At 41.0% G+C, this 27041-nt stretch overlaps 3 protein-coding genes across 3 annotated transcripts; all 3 read left to right on the forward strand.

Moving 5' to 3' along the window:
* The first annotated feature begins 1225 nt into the window (after positions 1-1225).
* LOC134210189 (uncharacterized) lies at positions 1226-2710 on the forward strand. The gene is made up of 2 exons (XM_062686217.1): positions 1226-1786; positions 1925-2710. Exons 1-2 carry the CDS (start codon positions 1226-1228, stop codon positions 2708-2710), a joined length of 1347 nt encoding a protein of 448 aa, XP_062542201.1.
* A 408-nt stretch (positions 2711-3118) lies between these two features.
* Positions 3119-5227, forward strand: LOC134210190 (uncharacterized). The gene has a single exon (XM_062686218.1). The coding sequence runs from the start codon at positions 3119-3121 to the stop codon at positions 5225-5227; it is 2109 nt and encodes a 702-aa protein (XP_062542202.1).
* A 129-nt stretch (positions 5228-5356) lies between these two features.
* On the forward strand, positions 5357-6856 carry LOC134210192 (uncharacterized). The gene has a single exon (XM_062686219.1). The coding sequence runs from the start codon at positions 5357-5359 to the stop codon at positions 6854-6856; it is 1500 nt and encodes a 499-aa protein (XP_062542203.1).
* The last annotated feature ends 20185 nt before the right edge of the window (positions 6857-27041 follow it).

Here is a 27041-nt window from a genome sequence, read left to right on the forward strand (position 1 = left end):
TACGGAAAAACGGCGCAAATCGGTGCCATCTTAGCCGCCAAGTGTTGAACAAAGGGATTGTTCTTGTGCAATCGACACGATAAAGGATTAACGCGACAAAGGATCAGTTTTTCAATGGAAGAAAGGATATCCACCATCACGCTTTGAGGACATCACGGATTTGCTTGGACATCCATTGCGCGACTTTGGTCAGGTTAGTGAAGACCGCTTACTATATGTCCAGCCGATCCTAGGGAACTACAAAATTCTAACACCTGCAATCTTCCGTAAAACGCATGCACACACTCGTCGAGATTTGGATTTCGGATTTTGGAGGCTTGATTTCATCGCAAATGAACTGATTTCGTCGCTAGTTGGACTGCATGGTGCTGGAACTGGAGGCAACCAGAAAGACATTCGCTGGACTAGTGCTGAAACTTGTCTCACAGGTAAATGTTAAAGAACAAGTATATGTCCAGTCGAAGCATACCATTCATAATACTAACATTCGATTTTCGAAAACTTTCTGGATTTGAACAACCAATGGAGCCACGCCGGATATAACCATCTGGTATACCGATTACCGGAATTAAGGACGTTTTTACGTCGTCGCCCGAGTTTTCTTCAACAACTGAACATTGCCGGTCGACGACATCTACGGTACGTGGGCAAACACAATCGTCATCTTGTGGAAGATATCACGTTCGAATGCGAAGAGGCAGCGCCGATAATCATTTGTCCAGGTAAATACATTTTTTGGTATATGTCGCCGAGGCAAGGCGCACAGTAAATACACCTGTTGATTTAAAATTCTATCCTCTTCGACACATTCGTAACGCTTTGAGCATTGTGGACCAAGTTGGGTCTGTTGGTTGAATCTGATCACTGGGATTTGAATTGTTTGAACATTGCGAAATTAGTGCCTGTCGCTCGCTGGATTGGTGCAGCTGTTGGTTGCCTAGGTAAGCCACCACAGTATATGTCCAGCCGTGGCATTTATTTTGATTACTACATCGCCTATTCCTCCTCTTCACTCCCTACTGCTTACAAACTGCTGAGACGACTGGCTGACGTGCGAGATATTTGGATTATTAGTGCTCTGTGATTGAAACGTTTTGTTGGGCACAACAGCCTGTTTCGCCAGGTTAGTGAACACGATAGTATATGCCAGCCGAGCTAGGCGTATACGCGGAATATTACACCTCCATCTCTCTCGTTCTGTTACCGGTGCACTGTGACGTCAGCCATGCCGCCAGCCGGATCGTCCGCCAAGAAACCGTCGTTGAAGCAGCTTATAGCTAGGCTTATGGAGTCACAGTCTTTGCTGCAGGACATTTGGGAATTCATCGAGAACTTCAAGGAGGATACGAAGCTTTCTCAGGTGGAAGTCCGACTTGAGAAGTTGGAGAACATTTGGGATAAATTTTCGGAAACGTTAGTCGAGATCAAGTCCCATGACGACTACAAGGAAGACGAGACTTATGACAAGGAAAGGCGGGAGTTCAACAACCGGTTTTATGAGGCTAAGTCTTTTCTCGTTGATCAAGCGAAGGAAAGAAAGGAACCTTTGCTGCTAGACCAGAGTGTGCGGACACATGACACTTCTGTGCAGGGTGCGCTGGACAACGTTCGCTTGCCCCAAATCAAGCTACAAAGTTTCAACGGAGACATCGACGAATGGTTGAGTTTCCGAGACCTCTTCACCTCGCTCATCCATTGGAAGCCGGACCTGCCAGAAGTGGAAAAGTTCCATTACTTAAAAGGATGCCTTCAAGCGGAACCACAGAGCATGATCGATCTGCTACAGGTAATCAAGGCAAGCTATCAAATAGCATGGGATATGCTACTGAAACGTTACAACAACAGCAAGTAGTTGGAGGAATGGCAGATTCAATCGCTGCTGTCGTTGCCATCGCTTTCCAAGGAGTCAATTGGCGAATTGCAGTCCCTTTTGGAAGGATTTGAGCGAATTGTTCGAACTCTTGATCAGGTTGTCCAGCCAGCGGAGTATAAGGACTTGCTGCTGGTGAATATACTCACGTCACGCTTGGATCCAGTGACACGGAGGGGATGGGAAGAGTTTTCATCGTCCAAAGAAACCGATTCTCTAGATGAACTGAGAGAGTTTCTCAACCGGCGAGTACACGTTCTGGAGTCAATGCCAGCCAAATCGCTGGACACTAGGGGTGTTCAGCAACCACCAGCGAAACAGAAGCCATTCGTTTCACGAACAAGTTTTACTTCGGCTCAAGCGTCCGGGGGGCGCTGCGTAGCTTGTTCGGGAAATCATCCGCTGTTCCAGTGCAATTCTTTCCAACGGTTATCAGTCTCAGACAGGGACGGCCTGCTGAGAACTATCTCCCTCTGCCGAAACTGCTTCAGGCCGGGGCATTTGGCGCGGGAATGCCAATCCAAGTACTTGTGCAGGAACTGCAAGGGTCGTCATCACATCTTGGTTTGCTTTAAGCCAGAAAGGGGTGGTGAAGGCAAGGTCACAGCGGTTGCAAAGGGCAACATTCCATCTTCCAAAAAGGAAGGGCAAGGGGCTCCAAATCTAAATTCGTCTCAAATGGCTAATACGGCAGCCACGAATACAACGGTTTCAAATGCGGCACACCAATACTCCTCTCAAGTCTTGCTGGCTACAGCAATCATCGTTATGGTGGATAACGATGGTAACCAGCATCTGGCACGTGCTCTTCTGGATTCCGGCTTCGAGAGCAACTTTTAAACAGAACGGTTTTGCCAGCGTATGAAAGTGACTCGAAATAAGGTGGATATTTCGGTCCTTGGCATCGGCATCTTAGGGGCCCTCCTTAGCCTAGCGGTAAGACGCGCGGCTACAAAGCAAGACCATGCTGAGGGTGGCTGGGTTCGATTCCCAGTGTCGGTCTAGGCAATTTTCGCTTTTGAATCTGTCTCGACTTCCATGGGCTTAAAAGTATCATCGTGTTAACCTCATGATATACGAATGCGAAAATTGGTACCTTGGCTTAGAAACCTCGCAGTTAATAACTGTTGAAGTGCTTAATGAACTCTAAGCTGCGAGGCGGCTCTGTCCCAGTGTGGGGATGTAATGCCAATAAGAAGAAGAAGCATCGGTCAAGCTTCAACAAGGGTTAAGCAACGGGTTCGAGCTATGGTGCGCTCGCGAGTCTCCCCATTCTCGCGAGAGCTGGACTTCCTTATCTTACCAAAGGTAACGGTAAACCTTCCGACGATTTCGGTCAAAATTGATGGCTGGTCAATTCCAAGTGGGATCGAATTGGCGGATCCTGCCTTTTTTGAGTCTAAGGAAGTGGACATCGTGCTCGGGATTGAGTCGTTCTTCGACTTCTTTGAGACAGGCAGACGGATTTCATTAGGGGAACAGCTACCAACACTCAACGACTCGGTATTTGGATGGGTCGTTTGTGGAGGCACGTCAATTGCTTCAAATTCTCTACAACTAAGCTGCAATATTTCAACCTCCGAAGGTCTGGACTTGCTTTTGGAGCGTTTTTGGCAATGTGAAGAACTTGGTTCGGAAAAGGCATATTCTATGGAGGAGCGATACTGTGAGGAGCAATACCAGCACACAGTTCATCGTGAGCAGGACGGTCGGTACACCGTTACACTGCCAAAGAACGAAGATATTCATCCGAGCTTGGGCGAATCGTGGGCCATCGCCAACCGACGGCTTCAGGGAACAGAGCGCAGATTGGCACGAGATTCCAATTTACGAGAACAATACATCGCATTCATGAATGAATATCTCGCCATGGGTCACATGAGGAAAATTGACCAGGCTACTCAGGCAACGGTCCAACGATGCTATTTGCCGCATCATTCGGTGGTTAAAGAGGCATCAACCACCACCAAGGTACGAGTAGTGTTTGACGCTTCCTGCAAGACGGCGTCGGGAGTCTCACTGAATGATGTTTTGCTGGTGGGGCCAGTGATTCAAGAGGACTTGAGGTCCATAATTTTGCGAAGCCGCACTCGACAAATTATGTTGGTGTCTGATGTGGAAAAAATGTTCCGTCAAATCAATATTTGCGAAGCAGATAGACCACTCCAATGTATTCTGTGGAGATCTTCACCGATTGAGGAAGTTGGGGCATATGAGCTCAACACCGTGACGTATGGAACTAAGCCAGCTCCTTTTCTAGCCACACGTACGGTCAAGCAACTGGCCCAAGATGAGAAAACCCGGTTCCCATTAGCAGCACGGGCTGCTGAAGAAGATGTGTACATGGACGATATCATCACGGGAGCGGACGACGTTGCTACGGCTGTTATTCTCCAAAGGCAACTTAACGAAATGATGGCTAGCGGTGGATTCCGGCTCAGAAAATGGGCTTCTAACAATACTAAGATACTGGAAGGTGTTGCTCCTGAGGATCTGGCAATCCCACTGTCTGTTGAGGTCAATCTTGGTTTCGATTCCTCAGTGAAAACCCTAGGGCTGACCTGGGTTCCAGAGACAGATGTCTTAAGATTCCAATTTAAAATCCCCCCAGAGGACGAATATAAGGAATATACAAAACGCCAAGTTTTGTCAATAATCGCTACACTGTTTGATCCATTAGGGCTACTGGGAGCCGCGATTACAACTGCAAAGATATTTATGCAGTATCTGTGGTCAGTTCAGGACAAAAATGATCAAAAACTCGACTGGGATCAACCACTCCCTTCCACGGTGGGTGAGGCTTGGAAGAAGCTTCACCGGCAATTGCCGACGTTCAATCTGATCACAATAGATCGCTGCGTCATCATTCCTGGAGCGAAATCTGTCGAAATACATTGCTTCTCGGACGCGTCAGAGAAAGCTTTCGGAGCATGTGTTTATGTAAGGAGTGAGAATGTCGATGGAGCGGTATTAGTCCGGCTTCTAACCTCAAAGTCACGTGTAGCACCCTTGAAATGTCAATCGATTCCGCGGCTAGAACTGTGTGGAGCACTACTAGCAGCTCAGCTCTACGAGAAGGTTCAATTTTCCCTAAAATCTACGATGACCATCTACTTTTGGACCGATTCGACTTGCGTACTACGTTGGATTGGAGCTACTCCCACGATATGGACTACATACGTGGCAAACCGAGTGGCGAAGATACAAACTATAACCGAGAAGGGTCACTGGAGGCACGTACCAGGTGTGGACAATCCGGCTGATCTCATATCCAGGGGAATTCCTCCAGCAGTAATTGTAGAAAGCCGATTCTGGTGGCAGGATCCAACGTGGTTGGAACTTCGATCAGAATTTTAGCAAAAAGCACCTACAAGTTTTGGAAAGGAAGGAGAGGAAGGAAAACGTCGGATGGTAGTTGCAAGCTCAGCGTCACCATATTCGGAGTTCAATGACCAATATATTGCAAGGTTTGCATCATACACCGACATGATCCGTCGGACTGCATATTGGCTGCGTTTGATGAAATTACTTCGCAAACCAAGGGAAGAGAGGAAGGATGGGTCGTTCTTGTCCACCGCAGAACTGCGACAAGCGGAAAACGTATTGGTTAGAAGAGTTCAAAATGAGGTCTTCGGTAGAGAATGGAAGGCGATCATCAATAAAACCGTTTTACCATCTAATTCACATCTACGGTGGTATAATCCGCTTCTTTCAAAGGATGGAATCATGAGAGTCGGTGGTCGTTTGAATAAATCCCAAGAAGCTGAAGAGAGCAAACATCCCATTCCATTACCAGCTCGACACTCTTTTACTCGTTTGATGTTAAAGCATTACCACGAAAGGCTTCTACATGCTGGTTCACAGCTTATGCTGGCTGTAGTCAGACTACGATTCTTGCCGCTAGGAGGGAGAAGTGTTACCAGGCAAATTGTTCACGAATGCTTGAAATGCTACCGTTCAAAACCAACTGCCATTCAGCAGTTCATGGGCGATCTACCAGCGTCTCGAGTGACGGTTGCAAGGCCATTTTCCCGGACAGGCGTGGATTTTTTTGGACCCGTCTACATCCGTCCAGCCCTACGACGACCCACAGTAAAAGCCTACGTCGCCCTCTTCATTTGCATGTGTACCAAGGCGGTGCACCTGGAGTTGGTCACAGATTTGTCCACTGAACGTTTTCTCCAAGCTCTACGTCGGTTTGTGTCAAGGAGAGGAAAATGCAGCGATATTTATTCCGACAACGGCACCAACTTTGTAGGAGCCAGAAATAAGTTGCAGAAGTTTTTAAAACTGTTGAAGGATCCAACTCACAGGGAAATCCTATCCAAGGAGTGTTCGGAGCAAGGGATACAGTGGCACTTTAATCCGCCTAGTGCACCGCACTTCGGAGGCCTCTGGGAGGCCGCAGTTCGTTCAGCGAAGAAGCATCTCTTGAAGGTTGTCGGCGAAAATCCCGTTTCAGCTGAAGATTTTACAACACTTCTTGTACAGGTGGAAGGGTGTTTAAATTCACGGCCACTCACCCCTATGTCGGAGGATCCCGAAGACTTGGAACCGTTGACTCCCTCGCATTTCCTTGTTGGAACGTCACTTCAAGCAATACCCGAGCCCAATCTTGAAGACATTCCTCTCAATCGGCTTGATAAATACCAGCTTATGCAACGAAAGCTCCAAGACTTCTGGCGCAGATGGCGCCGGGAATATTTATGCCAACTTCAAGCAAGAACCAAGCGTTGGAAACCACCAGTTCCGGTGGAAATAGGAAGATTGGTCGTGATTCAAGACGACAATGTCCCTCCGATGCGGTGGAGAATGGGACGAATACAATCTCTTCATCCTGGCAACGACAATGTGGTTCGAGTAGTGACCGTGAAGACGTCGTCCGGCATGTTGACTCGTCCAGTAGAAAAACTATGCTTCTTGCCATTACCGGATTGCAACGAAGAACCAAAAACTCAAATCGCCTCGTCCAACATTGAAACGTAATCATCGTTCCATTCCCCTACCCTGTCGAAGAGGATATTCCTGTGTTTTTTTCTTTTCAGAAATTTACCATTTCTGGGTGGGTGAGGATGTTCGCAACAAACTAGGTCTACCCGCCCAGACTACATCCCTGGTTCAACCTCTGGTATCTGCAGTGATTATATCATCACCATCGCCAAACAACAATCGATCTGCAGCCTCACGAATGTTCTACGAATCGCCATCCGTAGAACATCATCACCATCCACGCATGTATTGCATAGGCACCAGCAACTGGATAGGTAACCGATAGAGGCGATAGAGAGTGAGTCCCTCACTCTCCGGTCAGCATTTATCGGCTCTTTACAACCGAACCTTGACCTCGACTGAAGGATGCTCGATCGACAGTTGGATTTGGTTCCCCGAAAAGAACACTGGGCAACGAGCCCATACGCAGTTTTTTAATTCGTTAGTTTTTTAAGTCCAAATACATAGTAGTAAAGTGCACGTTGTTTGTGTCTCCTCTATAAAGTGTATTTTTAATAAATGTGTTAAGCTATTCCAACGATGAGATGTGCTTAATTTATTTTGGAATAACCGTGCATGTGATCCTGGTGGATGCTCCCGGATTAGAGGATTTATACCCAAGAGCTTCGGAGTTGAACTAGACTGATGCCTCAGTCTCCTCTGGATCCCCACTTCCCTCTCCATCCAACGGTCGATTTCGAACCATACTAAAGGGCTCATTCCACTCAATCGAAGATAAGGTAATCAGAAAGGTTCGCACAACATGATTTTAAAAAGGTAATTAATGATCTAGCTTGAATCCTAATTATTTGACTTGACAAAACCGGTTTTGGAAGCATTCGCGGAGAGTTTTAGAGAGAGGACATTCGCACGGCATTCCCTGCAAAGCTTTGCACTGCCTCCAAAAGCACTTTTTCGTCGCACAACCGTTTTTTTTTACGCCGGTGATTATTTTCTCCTAATTCTTAATATCGTTCTCTATTTTGGGGTAAGTACCTACCTCTGCGGCTGTTGTATGGTGGAGCCGTGGGTAGGACAAATAGGGGAAATGTCGATTTAAGAAACAGTTCAAAAATCTGGACTGCCGGTACCTTTGTACACAATCCTCACGTAATATGTGAAAGTTTCATTGATTTGCAGTATAAATGTTGCATATCTAATTAGCATGCATGTACAATACGTAGTACCACTCCCGGTGCTTCTGCCACCAAGTAGTAGTCAGAGTCGATATTTGGGCCTCGGAAGGTCGTTACGTCAATGAAATCTGAGAAATACCGACCAAAATATGATTGTTTTGAGAACAACTATCATCATTTGGGTGTCTTTTTAGGTATGTTCTTATCGAATATTATTGAGTGCAAAACAGGTGCTACAGATAGTCGTTCCTCCAGCTGCGGCAAAACTGACTAGCCTCGGTTGATAGCCTTCTCAACTAACCAATAATTATTCCTTTCCCGTGGCGCTCGCGGAGATGCAGAGGGTTCTTTAGTCTATGGTAGCAATGAATGTTCAACTAAGTTTCCTTTTCTAACCCCAAATTGACTGTGATGACGTGACCGGCATCGCTATTGGTCTGGAATGAATGAAAATGATAATTCCATTTCGTTTTTTCGGGTTTATAAGAAAATATGGAAATTTTCCAGAAAATTAGACATTACCCAAGAACAAAAAGAGTGCATATCCGGATAATAATAGAGATTAATCATTTAGGCTTATCAAATTCTCTTCCCAAAAATGTTTTTTAACATTTTCGCTAGTGCAAGCATAATTTTTAGGGTTTTCCTATATAAACTTCCCCATGGTAGAAAAAATCGAGAAAATCTCTTTCCGGTTCAATTTTTTTTCCGATTGCTTAGAATATTTGCTTGCTTTTTCATGCAAAAAAGTTCTGCGATGCGAGTTGATGTAACCAAACCAGACTGAATTATGCTGTTAGGGAAGTTGGTGGTGTTCGGAAAACACTCAAAATTACCACCGAAGTTTTCTTTGAAGAAAGTCAACATATTCATACATCCATGGACCCTGCTTGTAGGGAAAATTTCATGAAAAACTGAGACAAATCGGTCCGATTTGCACGATAATAAAAAAGCATTTTTGTAGTAAGCTACCAGTCTCTTTTCCAACCAAAAATTGATTGAAGATTTTACTTCATTAGTTACAAATGCAATTTATCCGTCCATCATCAGTTAAGTCAATTCCCAATCAAATATGAAAGTCCGCTGTGTAAACCATTGGCCTCGTGTGCGGCGCCCTGTCAACAGAGACATCACCACCGGGGTGCACCCGTTTGTTGTCAAACGTGATGACATTGCCTTTTGCACGGCAAACCGTGTCCCGTGCTATTGTAGGCACCTTCATTGTTTAGCCATATCATCCTCGCTCACGAGTAATTGAATCTCAATACTTACGTTAATTACACACTCGAAGCAAAGTGAGCCCGCTCTGGTGTCCTGTTGTCGGTTGTCGGTCATGAAAGTCCATGCAAGTGTTCTTTGGAGAGGCAGCAGCGCAGCGGTGTGGTGCGAGAAACATGTAGCTCGCGGTCTTGTCAACAACCTGAAGTTTAATGCTTTGATAGTGTCAGTGTCGCTGGATGTTTGCAATAATGTACTTACTGGTAAGGTATATGGTGATTAGAGATTCCATTATGCTTTCATTACACCACCGCCGTGAAGCAGTAACGCATTTGAATCGAACCATCATTATCACTCAACAGGCCTTTGTTAAACTTGCTTTGTAGTTTGTGGGTTCTAATAGCGAATGGCTTGAAGATTGAGATCACTTTGGGCGCGAGAAACTGTAAATATGTAGAATCATAACTATCTTTAGATCAAATAGTAACAATAGTAACAATTTTAGAGGAATTCTGGAGAGGGGGGGTGGTTGTTCCTATTGAATTCTTGCAGAAATTTTCGAATCTCTGCGATAATGTCAGGAGGAGCTCTTTAGGTAAATTCGGGAGGAATTTGAGAGGAAATTTCTAAAAGAATTTAGAAGACATTTTTGATAGAACTTTTGGAGGATAAAATTCCTGAAGAAATTTATGGAGGAGTTTTGAGAGAATTTTTGAAAGTTCCTGAAGTAATTTCCGTAGGAACTCGTGGATGATTTTTTTGATGACTCTGGGTGACTTTCCGTGAAAAACTCGAGGAAGAGATTTTTCTGGCGGAAGGGTTTCTGGAAAGATTTTTGAAGGAATTACCAAAATAAGTCATAGTCACCGTCACTGACTAAAATGATCTGTCACGCCGCCGCCCATAATATTTTTTAGTGCTTTTATGTTTCACGTGTTGGTGCTCAATCGTGATGAAATGTTTATTGATCCTAATCGAATACATACTTGATAGGTTGACTTTGGCACTTTTTTCTTCAATATTTTTTCTCACCTTGGACTTTGCAATGTTTTGCCTGGTCTATGCTAAATTCATTTTCAATTCCAATTCATTCATCAAATCATTTGCCATTAGAACGGAATTAGATTTTTTGGAGAGCTTTTTTGTTTATTTGAAAAAGCCAGGATTTCGAAGAATGTCCCGAAAATTTGATAAGATTTTTTTCTTGAGTTTTTAGAGGAATGTCATTACTTGTCATAAGACAAGTTCGTACAATTCCATTTAATCCCACCACTTAATTGTGCCGTTTCGTACCGTCTTTAGTGTTTCGTACTTGACTCGGCTTGCCTTGAAATTTAAAAACTCTGTTTACATTTTGCCCCAACATATTTCCGGGATAAAGTACTATTGTGTGTAATTTAAAACCACAATATAATTAATACCGGAACCTAGAAAAAATAATAAACATAATTTATCATTTAAAAAAATATCAAAACCCATAAAATCCTAAAACTGACTCTACCCACCTGTTACTTGTGTTATGAACAGAACAGATGAGATGAAGTTTTTTATTTCAAATGGCACTAAGGCCCATAAGGGCTGAACTTTACATCCAGACAAGTTCAACCTTTCCCATTTACTGTTTGATGATAGACAAATAATAGGTTCAGTTCATATAGCAGTAATGACGGAAAAGATGCTGCTAATGACATCGTGTAGAACGCTGTTCCGAAAAGCACATCTCTATCGCTGAAAACTGGCCAAAGCGCTTGAAACTCAGCGAGTTGCGAACCGAAGCACTCGTTACAAGTCATTTTATTTATTTATGAAAGGGATTTTCCTCGCGTGGATGAGCATATTTTTGCTGTTCATAATTTCACTTCTTACGCTAGGTCTCTCCGGATGGTGAAAGGAAACATCGTCCGTCCGTCCATCCAACCGCCCCTTGTGCACGTCTACTTCTGCATGTTACTAAACTGGGCAACTGTAGTACGGCACCGCAATACTTCCACTGAATCGTTCCTGTAGCCTTGGTACGCTTGCTGGTCTGGTCCTCGTCATTTCCTACGACCAGCACCACCGTACACGCCGTTTAGTGGAGCCCTAATAAAAGTTACACTTGTCGTTCGTCTACGTGGTTTACACACAGTCATGAAGGGAAAAAAAGCCGGACCCCTGAGTGTACCCGAGCGTAATGGACACATTGTTCTAGTAGTGAGCCCAACTGGTTGTAGAGGGCACCACACGACACCCACATGGCGGACAGCTCATCTGGTCTTTTTATAGGAAGAGGATGTTCCACCGACATATGAACTATGAGAGGTCTTTTGAATTGTGCAAAATGGAACCAACATATTTTCTCTGGATTTTGCTTCATTTGCTCGTTTAGTCCTCGAGTCCAACCTCCACCCGTTCCAGCCAGCGTAATGAAGTGCATGCGACGGATCGACAAAAGGGCTTGAAAAACTAGAATTATTATTACCCATCTACATTTTTGCTTGGCAATGCTTGTCGCATGACGTCCTGTTTGGCTCAGTGGATTGGTCACAATACAAATCAAACTTCCGCAAAGCATTGAATACAGTGAATCATGCACAATGTTGACAATGTAATGCTATTTGGTTCTGTTTTATAGCCGGACTAGATGCCGTGTTGTGGCATTACGGAAATTACGTTTGTAGCTGTGGAAATATATTGTGCATTTTGAACATTAAGTTGAGAATCTGTAATAACTTAATTTGTCATATGGAAAAGCCAAGTGGAAGAAACATTAGCATTATGTACACCCAACCAGCAGGAAGGAAGGAAGAATTTCAAGCAGTTCTATATTACTACCTTGCAAAATATGTAAAAAATGCGAATTCGGGAGTTTTTAGAACAACTGTTGTATTAAAATGGGGCCCTCCTTAGCCGTGCGGTATTACGCGCGGCTACAAAGCAAGACCATGCTGAGGGTGGCTTTGTTCGATTCCCGGCGCCGGTCTAGACAATTTTCGGTTTGGAAATTGTCTCGATTTTCCTGGGCATAAAAGTATCATCGTGTTAGCCTCATGATATACGAATGCAAAAATTGTAACTTGGCTTAGAAACCTCGCGGTTTATAACTGTGGAAGTGCTTAATGAACACTAAGCTGTGAGGCGGCTCTGTCCCAGTGTGGGGACGTAATGCCAATAAGAAGAAGAAGAAATTGTATTAAAATCTATTTTAGTTTAATACAGTATCTGTATAAAACGCTTACATTTTTCAAATGAAAATCTTGCAGAAACTGTGTATGGCAAGATTATATAAAGAATTTTAAAATTTTTGTTTGAACTTTCAACCATGGGGATCAAAACCATACGACTCTTAAAAGGTCAGCAATGAATTGATCAAAACGGAAAACCAGGAATTGAATTCAAAACAGCATTTGGGATCAATGTTGAAAATCTCGCAATGCCAAACACTTCGCCTTATACAAATGAAGAGGATGTCTCAATGAGTGGGGTAAAAAGCAATTTCTCGACCAGCAGTAAGTTATTAAAAAAGTTGGCAAATCCACTCTTCCAACCTACATGCTTCAAGTGGAATACCAGGCTATCACCAAAAATATTTATGTGATTATTGTCAATATATAGTTGGTGAAGTATAAAACGGGGCGAACTAATAAATAATATAAAATATAATACGAATTAAATGAGAAACTGTTATGATAATGAACTGATTCAGGGACTATACTCCATGATTTATTAGTTTGTGCAACTAAATCGATCTTAACACGCTTCGGGCAATACAAATTCCTATTTCGCGATTTCATCACTTTCACTTTTATTATTTTTTAGAATTTTGGTTTTTGAGTTTTTCATCCTAGAAGATATCTTTAGGTTTTCGGTGGATCACACATTTGTATTGCTCTTGGCTCCGGTCGAGACAAATGCGGAGCTCGAGATTAAACGTGATTTGCATGGGACGCGGTCGAAAAGTGAAGCAATTAGATCGTGATTTAACATGTTGGACGCGGATCAGGGTGCCTGTTAGTTTTATTCTGTGCGGTCGGATGGTAAATTGGACACATATTTTTCGGTGGACCGAGATGCTTATGCTCATTTGAAATTTAGGTTTTGGAGTTTTTCATCCAATAAAAAAAATGTCTTGAATCTATTGACCTTTTTTGATTTTTCAACATATTTAGAGTTCGAAATTTTTATTCAAAGTCGGCTCATTGCAATTTTTGGATATTCAAAGCTATTTTTATTTATTTAACGTGTAAATAGATGGATAAATATTTTAGAGCAGCGGTTCTCAACCTGAGGTACATGTTCCTCTGGGAGTAACTTCACTGACCCCAGGAGAAACTTCAGACAAAAATGCTTAATGGCGGGTGTATTATAAATAAAATAAAAAACTTATTGTTAAAATTTTAATAAATGTTAAATTTTTGATTCTAAAACCTTGTATTGTACACACTATTTATGCTGATCAGTAAATCAAAGCCTAGTTATTCTTGCCTACAAAAACAAGCCACGGAAGTCTTCTTTTAAAAGGCTTAGAAAGCTCCTTCAAGGAGGTTTGAAAGCTCCTTTTAGGAGGTTTGAAAGCATCCCTTCAAGAGGCTTGGGAACCTCCTTTCAAGAGGCTTGGAAGGCTCCTTTCAAAAGGCTTGGAAGGCTCCTTTCAAGAGGCTTGGGAGCCTCCTTTCAAGAGGCTTGGAACAATTTTTAAGAGGCTTGGGAGCCTCCTTTCAAGAGGCTTGGGAGCCTCCTTTAAAGAGGCTTGGGAGCCTCCTTTCAAGAGGCTTGGGAGCCTCCTTTCAAGAGGCTTGGGAGCCTCCTTTCAAGAGGCTTGGGAGCCTCCTTTCAAGAGGCTTGGGAGCCTCCTTTCAAGAGGCTTGGGAGCCTCCTTTCAAGAGGCTTGGGAGCCTCCTTTCAAGAGGCTTGGGAGCCTCCTTTCAAGAGGCTTGGGAGCCTCCTTTCAAGAGGCTTGGGAGCCTCCTTTCAAGAGGCTTGGGAGCCTCCTTTCAAGAGGCTTGGGAGCCTCCTTTCAAGAGGCTTGGGAGCCTCCTTTCAAGAGGCTTGGGAGCCTCCTTTCAAGAGGCTTGGGAGCCTCCTTTCAAGAGGCTTGGGAGCCTCCTTTCAAGAGGCTTGGGAGCCTCCTTTCAAGAGGCTTGGGAGCCTCCTTTCAAGAGGCTTGGGAGCCTCCTTTCAAGAGGCTTGGGAGCCTCCTTTCAAGAGGCTTGGGAGCCTCCTTTCAAGAGGCTTGGGAGCCTCCTTTCAAGAGGCTTGGGAGCCTCCTTTCAAGAGGCTTGGGAGCCTCCTTTCAAGAGGCTTGGGAGCCTCCTTTCAAGAGGCTTGGGAGCCTCCTTTCAAGAGGCTTGGGAGCCTCCTTCCAAGAGGCTTGGGAGCTTCCTTTCAAGAGGCTTGGGAGATTCCTTCCAAGAGGCTTGGGAGACTCCTTCCAGGAGGCTTGGGAGGCTCCTTCCAGGAGGCTTGGGAGACTCCTTCCAGGAGGCTTGGGAGCCTCCTTTCAAGAGGCTTGGGAGCCTCCTTCAAAGAAGCTTGGGAGCCTCCTTCAAAGAGGCTTGGGAGCCTCCTTTCCAGAGGCTTGGGAGCTTCCTTTCAAGAGGCTTGGAAGCCTTGTTTCAAGAGGCTTGGAAGCCCAAGTAGCACACGCAACATCTTCTTAAAAACACCTTGTTTCTATTCAGTTTCATTAAAGGCATTGGAAAACATCAAAGCATGAAAAAGTTGCATCATGATGTCAAAAACGTTCGAATTGTGATGAATGTTTCATTAAGATTACAATGCAGTACATGTTCGACATTTGGAAACAAACAAACAAAGAATACTGCACTTCATGTTGCAAACACGAAACAAAATCTTTAAGTTGCATATTTTTTACCTTGTAACTTCAATGCGTCTTTTAAAATTCAATTGTTTGTTTAATTTAAGTTGCAGGTAAGTTGAATGTGTCTTCATGTTTAATTTAGCATCGTTCAACGTTTTGCCAACTCACATTTTTTTTCCTGTGATGGTGCAATCAAGTAACAGGAAACCACCTCTTGCGCTTTTTAGATTGCAAGAGAGTTATATTTGATGGCACATACGTAAAGATTGTTTCTTTCCGAATAGTTGCAACACAGTGAAATGTTCAGTAGTGAAACAATTTGTGCTGCTTGGGAGCCTCCTTTCAAGAGGCTTGAAAGCCTTCTTTCAAGAGGCTAGAAAGCTTCCTTTCATGAGTCTTGGAAGCTCCCTTTCAAGAGGCTTTGAAGCCTGCTTTCAAGAGGCTTGGGAGCCTACATTCAAGAGGCTTGGATGCCTCTTTTGAAGAGGCTTGGAAGCCTCCTTTCAAGAGGCTTGGAAGCTCTCTTTCAAGAGGCTTGGGAGACTCCTTTTAAGAGGTTTGGGAGCCTTCTTTCAAGAGGCTTAAGATTCTCCTTTCAAGAGGCTTGTGAGCCTCTATTCAAGAGGCTTGTGAGCCTGCTCTCAAGAAGCTTGTGAGCCTCCTTTCAAGAGGCTTGTGAGCCTCCTTTCAAGAGGCTTGGGAGCCTCCTTTCAAGAGGCTTGGAAGCCTCCTTTCAAGAGGCTTGGGAGCCTCCTTTCAAGAGGTTTGGAAGCCTCTTCCAAGAATCTCGGAAGCCTATTTTCAAAAGACCTTCCTACAAGATGATCAGAAGCCTTTTTCAAGGGGATCGGAAGCATCCTTTCAAAAAGGTCGGAAGCTTTCTTTCATGACATTCTATAGCCTCCTTTCAAGAGGTGGCTCATTTCGAAAGGCACGGAAGCCTTCTTTCAAGAAGTTCTAAAGCCTCCTTTCAAAAGGCTTGGAAGTCTTCTTTTGAAAAGGTCGAAAGCATTCTTTTAGGAGGATCGAAAAGCTTCTTTTAGGAGGAGGGTTGAAATTTGTTTTCTAGAGGCTCGGAAGCTTGATGCAGGAACTTAATTTGAATTAGAAAGTTTGAGTGTGTCCGAATTTTGATTATCCACGGTACCCCGTCTAAAGGCGGTTTCGAGTGGTATTTAATATATTAAATCTGGACTAAAAAATTTCAGTCTGATTCACTTCACGTGATCATTCCCTGAGCAGGAGAAATTACCTCAATAGTACCTCATTATTTATGTTATTGATACCATACTCTGTTATGAACCAGCCTTGCATAAGAGGTGAAATACCAAAAAATAATATCAAAAATTTATATGCACAATACTTCAGGCATAACATATTTAGGTATTTCAATACCAAACGCATCACAATTTATTATTCGTTTGTATTTAGAGTGTGGTATCGAGGTAGTCGTTTGTTATTAGTACTCACCCAATGGATTCTGACATTTGAGTTGATTTTGCCTTGATCTAGTGAGAGCGATGTCAGCAATCCCTGTAGAAAACATAAAAATATATCCCTGACGCACTACAGAGGTCAGTAAGCTATTGGGGAAAATTGATTATTTTATTAATAGCGTGAAACAATAATGTCAAAAAAAGTGAGATGGTTGACATTGTATCTGTTATTGGTAAGTTTCATTTTGAAATGAATATTTTATTTCCATTATGGCAAAACATACTTTTGCATATAAACAATAAAGACGGATCCATAAAAAACTGGAGAACGATCCATAAATAACATCTAAATGTTCCTTAAAATGCTACCATAAATCCATAAAATAGTTAATGAGATTCCATAAAGAATAATTTTTCGATCCATAACTAAACTAAAATTTAGCAATTAATTGGGAAATATGTTCCATTAACATGGTCAAGAAAAACAATACAATTCTTGCTATTTTCCCATGAAAATATGACAAATGATCCAAAAATCTTTGGAAAATGATCCATAAAAACTATATTTTGATCCATAAAACTTCAAATTTGCGCATCTTTTTATCGCGATCATGATCAATAATTTCAGGAATATGATCCATAATTTTAGTCATATGATCCATAATTCTGGGCATTTGATCCATAACTTTGTTCAAATGATCCATATTGATATGATCCATGATTTTTTCTAAATGATCCATAAATTTTAAAAAATAAGTGGATCAATGTAACTGGCCTTCTTTCCAAGCATTATGGATCACATTTTCAAAATTATGGATCAAATAAACAAAAGTATGGACCATATGACCAAAATTATGGATCATCATCAGGATATAAATTGCGCAAATTTGAAATTTTATGGATAAATTTATAGTTTTTATGGATCATTTTTCAAAGTTTTATGGATCATAAAAATATTCTTTATGGAATTTCTCGAACTATTTTATGGATTTATGGTAGATTTTATGGAACATTCAGATGTTATTTATGGATCGTTTTTCATTCTTTTATGGATCGTTTTTCCACATTGAACGGTGCAAAGTAAGGGCTGCCTTCCATTATTGACTAGCTGTATGTACCCAGCCTTGCTCGGAGTTGTCAGTTTGATCCGCAGTTTTTTTTTAATCGGAATTGGTCAACAGTGTAATTGTATTTTATTTTTGATACTTCATCATTTGACTTGACAGTCAGACTTCACTTCTGATAACATTGACGGATTTTTAAAGAAGAGATCAAACCCACCATCGCCTTATTCCGGACAAACGTCAATTTCTAAAGAAAGGATTAAACCCACTATTGCCTTGTACGGGGAAAACGCCTACTTTTAAAGAAGGAACCACATCTACAATTGCCTTATGTCGGGAATTCGTTTTTTAATCCCACCATCCATATTCCGAGCAATGGCTGTGGCAATGGCTATGGCGCTCGCATCATGGGTATGTCATTTTTAAAGGAAACGACATATTCGGTTTAGCCGTGCAGTAAGACGCGCGGCTATAAAGCAAGACCATGCTGGGGGTGGCTGGGTTCGATTCCCGGTGCCGGTCTAGGCAATTTTCGGATTGGAAATTGTCTCGACTTCCCTGGGCATAAAAGTATCATCGTGCTAGCCTCATGATATACAAATGCAAAAATGGTAACCTGGCCTAGAAACCTCGCAGTTAATAACTGTGGAAGTGCTTAATGAACACTAAGCTGCGAGGCGGCTATGTCCCAGTGTGGGGATGTAATGCCAATAAGAAGAAGAAGAAGAAGACATATTCGGTTAAATGTCATTTTTGTTTAAACAAAATGATGTGCTATTTTTCAGGAATCCGGGCAATTAAATTTCGGATAATTGTGCAATCTCAAAGAACTTGGATCAAGAATGGGGAATTTAAATTAGGCCTAACGTCCATTATTCCTGATATACATAATGTCTAACTTTATTCTACTTCTTCCTGTTTCCTTCTACTTAGAAAAGGGTTCAGGTGTTACTCTGAGTTTATTTATTTATTTTATTGCTACCTGCATCTGACTTATAGTCTTCGTGAAGTTTGATGGAGGAAAAGCCAGTTTCAGGTGGTCATAAAACGCCTCCCTTAAACTGATATAAAAACCCCATTTTTTTCAAATTCAATTAATCTGATCAAAAAATAAACAATTTGCTGATAAGGCTAACTAACTCTCTAAAAAAACTGCAAAGTAGTCAAAGATACTACCATTTACGCTACGAACATTCAGCATAAAAATCAATCAAATCGTGCGTTATGGAACATAAAAGTCATGAAACCACATCAAGTTTGCTAATTGAACAAACGTGGATTGAAACAATGTGTGCAATACAAAATAGTTTATCCCCAAAGCTCTGCAATGGAGGCAACAAATCAGGAAGGGCAAATGCAAAACACAATTTATTTTCATTCTCTTAGCACGACCTCAGAACAATTTGCACCAGGTAAATTGAGGTACACTGTAATAGCACATAAAAAATTACAATTACACATAACCGCCCGTACTTGGTTCCCCTTCCCGTGTGTAAATTCAGCCCCCTCAGTTGCATTGCACTGCAAAAACAGCTCCAATATTCCAGCAACTGGAATTAAGTTTAAATTATATTCAAATTAAAATAATTTGTTTGTCATACACTTTATCACCAAGGGATGCGAGAATACAGCACCGAAAGTAGTAGCAATTGCTAATGCAACACACAACATTGCTGGCACTATTTTGCCCCCCAAAATCCTCCCACAGATTCCAGCAATGCCCTATCCACACGCGCTAGGTGTTCCAGTTGGTTGATGAATCAAAACTCCGAATAAATGCGCATCGCTTTTGGATACAGGAGCAAGGACTGGAGAGGAAGAATGTATATGTGCTGTGCACTGTAAAAAATTATCACTGATTTGATTCAATCAATGTTAATTGACATTTCCCGTCAAAAATTGTACCTCTTTGTTGAAGCCTCATACTATTTTCAAAATTTTAAACAAAGACTGAAAAAGTGCTGCACGTGTGAACCGATCTGGAGAATTGGCATCAAAATCGGGCAAATGTTAGGCCAAGGAAGAAAAATAGCACATGTTTGATTATTTTTTTAAAAATGGTTAGAGGCGTAAAAAACTATGGGTTCTTCAAGAAAGGTGACCTTAAATATAAACCTTGACCTGAAAAAAATTAAATTAAAGAATCGGCTGAGCGATCTTTTTAATGGGAAAAGTCAACTGCCAGTTGACCACCCGGCGTGGACGTTAATTGCAATGTTTTGAAAACTCGATATGCATATGTACACTTTGTAAAAGATTTAGGCAGGCACTCATCATTCGGCATAGAAATGAGGGAGGATATCAGGTTAGAAAGGTAAAATTTTAACAATAAGCATGAAAAAACTGATCAGATTAGCCAGGATGTACATCAAGTTAGGCATTTCTGCAGATGCCCAGTTTTTCTACAGGTTTTTGGTAGGTTCTTATTCAGAATTGTTAGAAAATCTAACAATCACCGGTTGGGGCTACAGAACATGGAGTACGGAAGAGTGCACTGAAATTTCAACGACCCCAGTACAGTCCACATAAAAATCCCAAAAAATAATACCCCGACACTATAAGAATTTCATATGTTTACTTAGGATATGATCTTAATTACCACATTGAATTATGAACCAATGATAAACAGACTTAGGGGTCTCCAGTAGCCTTGCGAGCAAAGGCGTAGGATTGCCAATCCGGAGATGGCCATTGAAGAAAAAGAAGAAGAAGAAGAAGAAGAAGAAGAAGAAGAAGAAGAAGAAGAGGAAGAAGAAGAAGAAGAAGAAGAAGAAGAATAAACAAACTTGCAGCAAAAGTCTTCTGTGTGATTGAAAAGCGAGATTGAGAGAGATTCAAAAGCTTCGTTGGCTTGGTGGCTGTGCGGTTAGCGACGTCAATCGTCTAGTCGCATTTGCTATGGAGTGTGGACTAGATTCGAGCCCCGGCAAGAAGAAAACTTTTCGTGATACGAAAAATTCTTCACTGGTCCACTGGGTTTTATGTATCCTGTTGTCTCATGCTAGGTGTTGAGTGTTCAGTCTGTCTCATTGGTAGGATTATAGGTCGAAGACGGTAAATCTGTCCTTCTTTCAAAACAATATGTTTGAATTAGACAGTCCTCTAGTCCTTTTAAGATCATTCTTATTATGCATAAATTACTTTAAAGACGTACAAATATCACCCAACGTTTCTACTAATTTTTCGCTGTGTTCGGTTGTAGTATACGATAGATATAAACATAAAACTGATTATGCTGTTATGAAATGCTGTTTGACTCCACTTTGTCGGTTTGCCGGCAAAACTGTGCTGTTGTGGCGGTTTATCCGTGGAAAGGGTCCTAGCAATCCCCAAAGAAGGTTGTGAACACATCCCAAAACACAGAACAGTGACGGCGACAAAATTGCAGTTTTCGAAAAGTGCGAGTGATTGTGTAGGAAGGTCATGCATTAATTACGTAAGGGCATAGAGGGAAGATGTGCATTATGCTCTGGGCTGGTGGTGTTCAAGTATGCAATGTTAAACTGTTTTACGCAAATAGATGATTCTCGGGTACTAAGAGTTAAATCAGTAGTGATGCCAATTGTTCATTTTTTATATGAATCTGATTCATGCATTTTCCCAGCATCTGTTTTAGATACATTTTAATAACAGTCGAGCTCAAAGCTCAAAGTACCTTTACATTCTGACTTCTGCAGATTTGTACCAAGAATGAATTACGAGATTCAATGAATGCGTCATTTGTTCTACGAATCAGACTATTTTTAAATTAAGGCGTTTTTAATTTACCAGACGTTTCGGCACGGGAACGATTTTACACAACAAGTAGACTAATTATAGTATAGCTTAGCTTAGACTTAGCTTAGAACAACAAGTAGAATTATAGTATATTTAAGAAACGATACGATACTCAACAGTTAGTTCTAATTCATTGTTTTACAAATTTGAAAACGAAAACAGACGTCTTCATCGACGCCTTGCCATCTTCTTATAGCGGAATGTCTGACATTTTTGAAATATTTTGTCAGAAGTTCTTTCAGAAATCCTTCTAACGTAATTAGCGTATGGCCCCGTAACAGGGGATCAGCTACTGCGAGGCAAATCAGAGCTAAACAGTAACCGTACTTTGTAATTTTGATCTAAATGAAAGATAAATAAAATTATCTCGCTCATGTTTTGCATCTAATTGTAATACTGCACTGAATGCTTCCTGCCTGCACGGGAGCGCAAACCAACAACGGCTGCCGATAGCTGCTGCTGGTGCTGCAGCTCTGTGGCAAGCGGAAGCTGCGCCCTGGAAAGGGATATGTTTGCATTTTGAGATTTGTGTTTTACGAGCTTTGTTTTTATCGCCGGCTCCATGCAGTTGCGCATTAGTGAACGGGGTGGGTGAAGTGACAGGCGAAAGTCAGACAAGCGTTTTGTACACATCCAGTGGATTTATATCCCCTCCACTACCATCGCAATGGTGGGGGATCAGTGGCAGACGAGAACCAGTGAAATTCTGTCAGATTTCGTCTGCAGCAGTATAAAATTATGCACGAGCTCAGTGTTTTGCTAATCGAGAATGAATAAAGGAGTATGCCGTACTAGCGTATTTAGCAGTTGAACAAGGAACGTTGAAAACAGCTTCAGCATGAACCGAATTTGCCTTGAACATGATCTTCACTGTCATTCCACAAATATGTGATGAAAGGGGAAGGATAGATACGGTAGACAGGATCAACTTTTACCAACTTTGATTTTTAAATCTCCATGAAGAAAATGCATTTCTTTCTTTTCAAAATTATCAAATAACTGGATGACCCAGCAGACGTTGTTCTATAACTAATTACGCTCAAATTTGGCGGGGATCGCAGAGTGCCTTGTGCGCGGACGGAAGTGTTTTGCATTTCATCCGGCATTTTTTTTGATTTTCTTAATGAAATAACAAAAGATTTTGTTTTTCAAAAAAATGGATCGGATGGCATACTATTAAGAGTGGTTCTTAATAAAAAGAATAGTGTAAACAGGAGTGATTGTCTTTGTGCCGATGGAGTTTATGTGAAGTGAGCAGAAGAACCTCCATCAAGAATGCATCGCTGGTTTGAACTTTCGCTGCTCTGTTTTTTGAGAAGGTCGATCCCGCCTTGGCCAATCGACTATCCAAAAGAGTTTCAGATAGTGTGATAGATGACGCCGAGATGGAAATTGACGAATCAAGCACATGAATTCGGTGAGCTAGTTCCAGTTGTTTTCATTGACCTTCCCAAGAGAGACCCAAATTTTCGTATTCGCTTAAAAGAAGTTCTTTACTGAAAAAGTTTAATGAAAGTTGAAACTTTTTGAAATTTTTATCTAATTTTTAAATGTCCGTATAATAAATTCGAAACACCAACACCAACACGTCCTTATTAGCTGCTTAACACTCTAGCACAAATATCGAGTAGTGACGGTTAACTAAATCAAGTCTTAACAAAACCTTACTCCTGATCCAATGAATATTTATCAAAACTCGTATCTTTGAGCGTTCCATCCATGTACAACTTCTGTGTCACTGTCAGTTTCCTTCAAAACTTAATATCCATTTCTAAATAACCTTCTGCACAAAAAGCGAACTTAAACTATAAGCAATTACCGCAATATAAAACTAATATAAAACGATTGGCCTGGTAGTAATTTTAAATCCATTTTTACTCAAGTTGTGTACTCTGTTTTTGCACTCTGCAAACAGTTACCATCACATGATATTTCCCAATTCGAGAAAAATATAGTGCCGGAATGTGGTGGATTATTGAAGGTGAATTGGAGTAAGACAAATTCGATTTATGAAGGTAAATTTCACAATACATATATATTTATTCTGGCCTTTGCTTGCATTCTATTTTGACTATATTCAAATCTTTCTTCTCAATGCCTATTTCAAATATATCTCTTTTGTCAACTATCTACCTCGCTTTCCATTTTGTTAGTAGAAAATACATTTAAGCCTAAAACATAGCTGATTCATTGAAGAGTGGTAGAAATGCTAGTACCTATTAGGTTGGTAAGAAAATAGATCAGAGTGCGTTTTTATTAGATATGCAGATTGTTCGCGAGAATCAGAAGCTTTTGATCTGCTTGTGCGGTCGATGTGTGAATAGATTTAATTAATCGCAATGCTGTACTTGAAAACATGCCTCAGAGACGTTTATTTAGGAGTATCAAATTTTCTGTCGGAACTGGAAGAAAAAAAATAGATCACGAAAGACAAATGTACAGCATTCATAGGTCACGTAGGGGTAGCGGGGGTAAAGTGAACAGGCGGGGTAAAGTGGGTAATGACTTGTTTATCCCCTGTTTATGGATTTCTCGTATTATTTTCAATGCTACATCATAAATTAAGCATTTCATGGCCTCCGAGCTATTTTAAATTATACAATATCTATTTAACAGCTAGATTCTAGCAAAATTCTGCGTGCTTTCGCAAAATGCTAGTTTGATGTAATTTTGACGCTGTTGCATTTAAGCCATGAAAACTCTGAGTTAGTAGTTCTAAACCAAAATATCGTTCACATCGTTCATTTTGCTTGTCATGAATCGGAACTGGTTGATGGAAGATAGCTTTTTAACTTTTTTCTTAGTTTAGGTGTTATTTTAAAAACGTTCAGCTATGGGGGTAAATTGGTCATGTCGCCTGGGGGTAAAGTGAGCAATGTTCTGACAGAGAAATGAAAATAAACTATCTCAAATTTCAACCTAAATCGGTTCGGTTGTCAGTGGGATCATCAATCAGGGAGTGAATAAAAGGGGGATCTGGTCATTTACGCTCCATACACACATTTTCGTACAATTTCTACATTCCTGAGCGAATATATCTCTATACAACGCACCTCGTTCATGGAAACATCCATATCTCAGATGTTTGTCATCCAATCTGTGATATCCATATATCAATCAACTCAGTAAAAGCTCTGGTTTCTGTAAAAGAGTATAACAACTGCCAACATTTCATCCATTTTAACTGTATTACTGTGCACAAAATCTAGAATTTTTGACATTCCCTCAAATAATCCGGAATTTCGCCTGCGATAGCATGATTTTTAACCCGTTTTTCAAAACTAGATGAATTTCCTGCCGAACCATGCCAACATCAAAGAAATCGGGTATTAATATTTCACTGAGCAATGGGCAATTGAATATTGAAAAAAAATCTCGCCCTATCGATTTTGACCAAGCCCGGTACGTTTGCTTGTCTGTGATAAAACCTGTCAGGCAACATTTTGAATATTATTAAGAATATGTATTTGGTTTAAAATATTTTGATCGACTAATTTGCTTTATTTACAATATTGTTCACTTTACCCCACCGCCTGACCATTTTACCCCGCCCAAAACAAAATATTTTGGACTAATTTTAAATATTCAAAATAACATATTTAAATAGTTTTTCAATTATTTTTCACAACAGACTTTGTTAACCAATAAGATAAGCTTCGACACACCTGCATTGAACAATGCAATTTCTTGATAGCCACTTCATAAACAGCAGCAGTTCTTAGGGTGTCCAATTTACCCCCACCACCCCACTATGGGGAATCAGGTGGCCGAAAATAAAAAAATCGACTTTCTCTGATTCGTAATTCAAGTTGACCTACTAAATGCTTATGCTTTGGAGCATTAAACCCCAGCATATCAGCACTCTAAGCCATATGGTTATCAAGATATAGGCATTAGAGCCAGACACTTTTTAGTTCTTAAAAAAACAAAGCATTATTCAACTGTCAATATCTTCGGCTACAGTAGCTCTTTTCCAACTCTTTAAAAAGTTTCTGAAAGCTTGTTTCATGGACTTGCGAAGAACGGGTTAGTTATGGGAAAATAGGTAGTAAAACATCCGAAAATGACCCGAAGAAAAAAAAAATTTTTTTTCATACAAAAAGTTCCATACAAAAAAAGTTTCTCAAAGTTTCGCTTAGCGACTACCACTACGACTTTCTTTGGACCTCCCAGAAGGCATTTAAACAAATTCCAGCTGCTTATGGCTGCAAATCTGCGATTCCGATCACTTTTTCGATAAAAAGTCATTAATTTTGAAACATTAAATGTAATTATTCTCATAATACACGGCAGACTGTGATGGGCTGGATACAAATCCCATGCGTATGACAAAAGAGCATCAAGAACAGTTAAAATAGAGATAGTAGATAACACGAAAAGTGTCGTAGGCTTCGTGGTAGGCCGTGTACACGATAGCTTATGCAGCTATATGATACTCCATTTGGCGTACGTAGGCTCACCAAGAGGAGGCAACTCATTATCTATCAAGTATCAAGCAAATAAATATGAAAAAAAAACAATATACTCTTGAGGTTTACGAAAATACTCTAGGCTTCATTTGAAATTATTTCATAAAAAGTAAAATTTTGATATTAATTAAAATCCAATATGTGAATACAAGATTGGTATAAAATTCCTGCTACGGTGCATAAAGTCCTTGCCCATGCTGGGGATATAATTATTCATTCACCAGCACCACTTGGAATGTTGGCTGAAGAAGCAGCTGAGTGTCAACACAAGCACTTAAAAAAAAGTCGGACTCATCATGCCAGGAAAGCCTCAAGAGAAGAAAATTTACATGACGTTTTCATTCGTGCTATGAACTCGTCGGATCCTTTGATAAACTCCCTCAATATAGGAAACCGACTTCAAAATAAATCTAATCTGGAATATCCAGAAGATGTTCAATGTTTTTTAGTGACTGAAACTTCTTGCAATACAACAGATTCGAGTACAGAAAAATATACCATAGCAGATATTTTAATCGATCTTGAAGAAATAAATGATGATTTTGTTGAGGATGTTCATGTACATAATGAATAAATAAATGTTGTTGCAGTATACTTATATATCTTGAAGCTTTTATTGCGTGGAGTTCGTTTAGCTTTAATAGAGCTTTATATTGTATTCCCTTTACTTGTTTTACGGGCTAAGAGCCTGAACCAATCTGAAAAATCCTACAAAGACAACCTGTTACGTATGTAGATGCAATGGCCTGTATTTGACGGAGTCCTTGTGCAACTTAGAACATCTGTACAACTCAATTCACATAAAAACAGTATACAATTTTCTAGTTTGAACTCTACAGGTCTGCGCTGCAATAAAATACACATCTATAGACTGCTGTGTACATGAGACATTCATAGATAAAAGGGATATATTCCATAGAGATCAAAGGTCTGTATTCCAGGGAGTTTGGAGACCTTAGAAGTAATAACGACCTGCAAAACAAGTATTTCACATCTTTTAGACAATAATCTACGATATAAGTGTGAAATATTGCAGAAATGAAATGAAAATATTTTCGGCCACCTACTTGTATGGAGCCGCCCCATAGTGACCCCTACAGTCGTGATTTATTTAGTAGGCAGAACGGTCGGCCGGTCATCACATAATTTGTTCTGCTTTGTGCGGTTAGCAGAACGATCGCCCGATCATCCAAATGTTGTTCTGCTTTGTGCGGGTGAGTAAATTAAGATTCAGTTCGCGTCAGTAAGCAGAACGATCGGCCGACCAGTGGTTCTGCTTAGT

Source organism: Armigeres subalbatus, chromosome 2 (genome assembly GCF_024139115.2).
Source record: "Armigeres subalbatus isolate Guangzhou_Male chromosome 2, GZ_Asu_2, whole genome shotgun sequence".
Taxonomy (NCBI): domain Eukaryota; kingdom Metazoa; phylum Arthropoda; class Insecta; order Diptera; family Culicidae; genus Armigeres; species Armigeres subalbatus.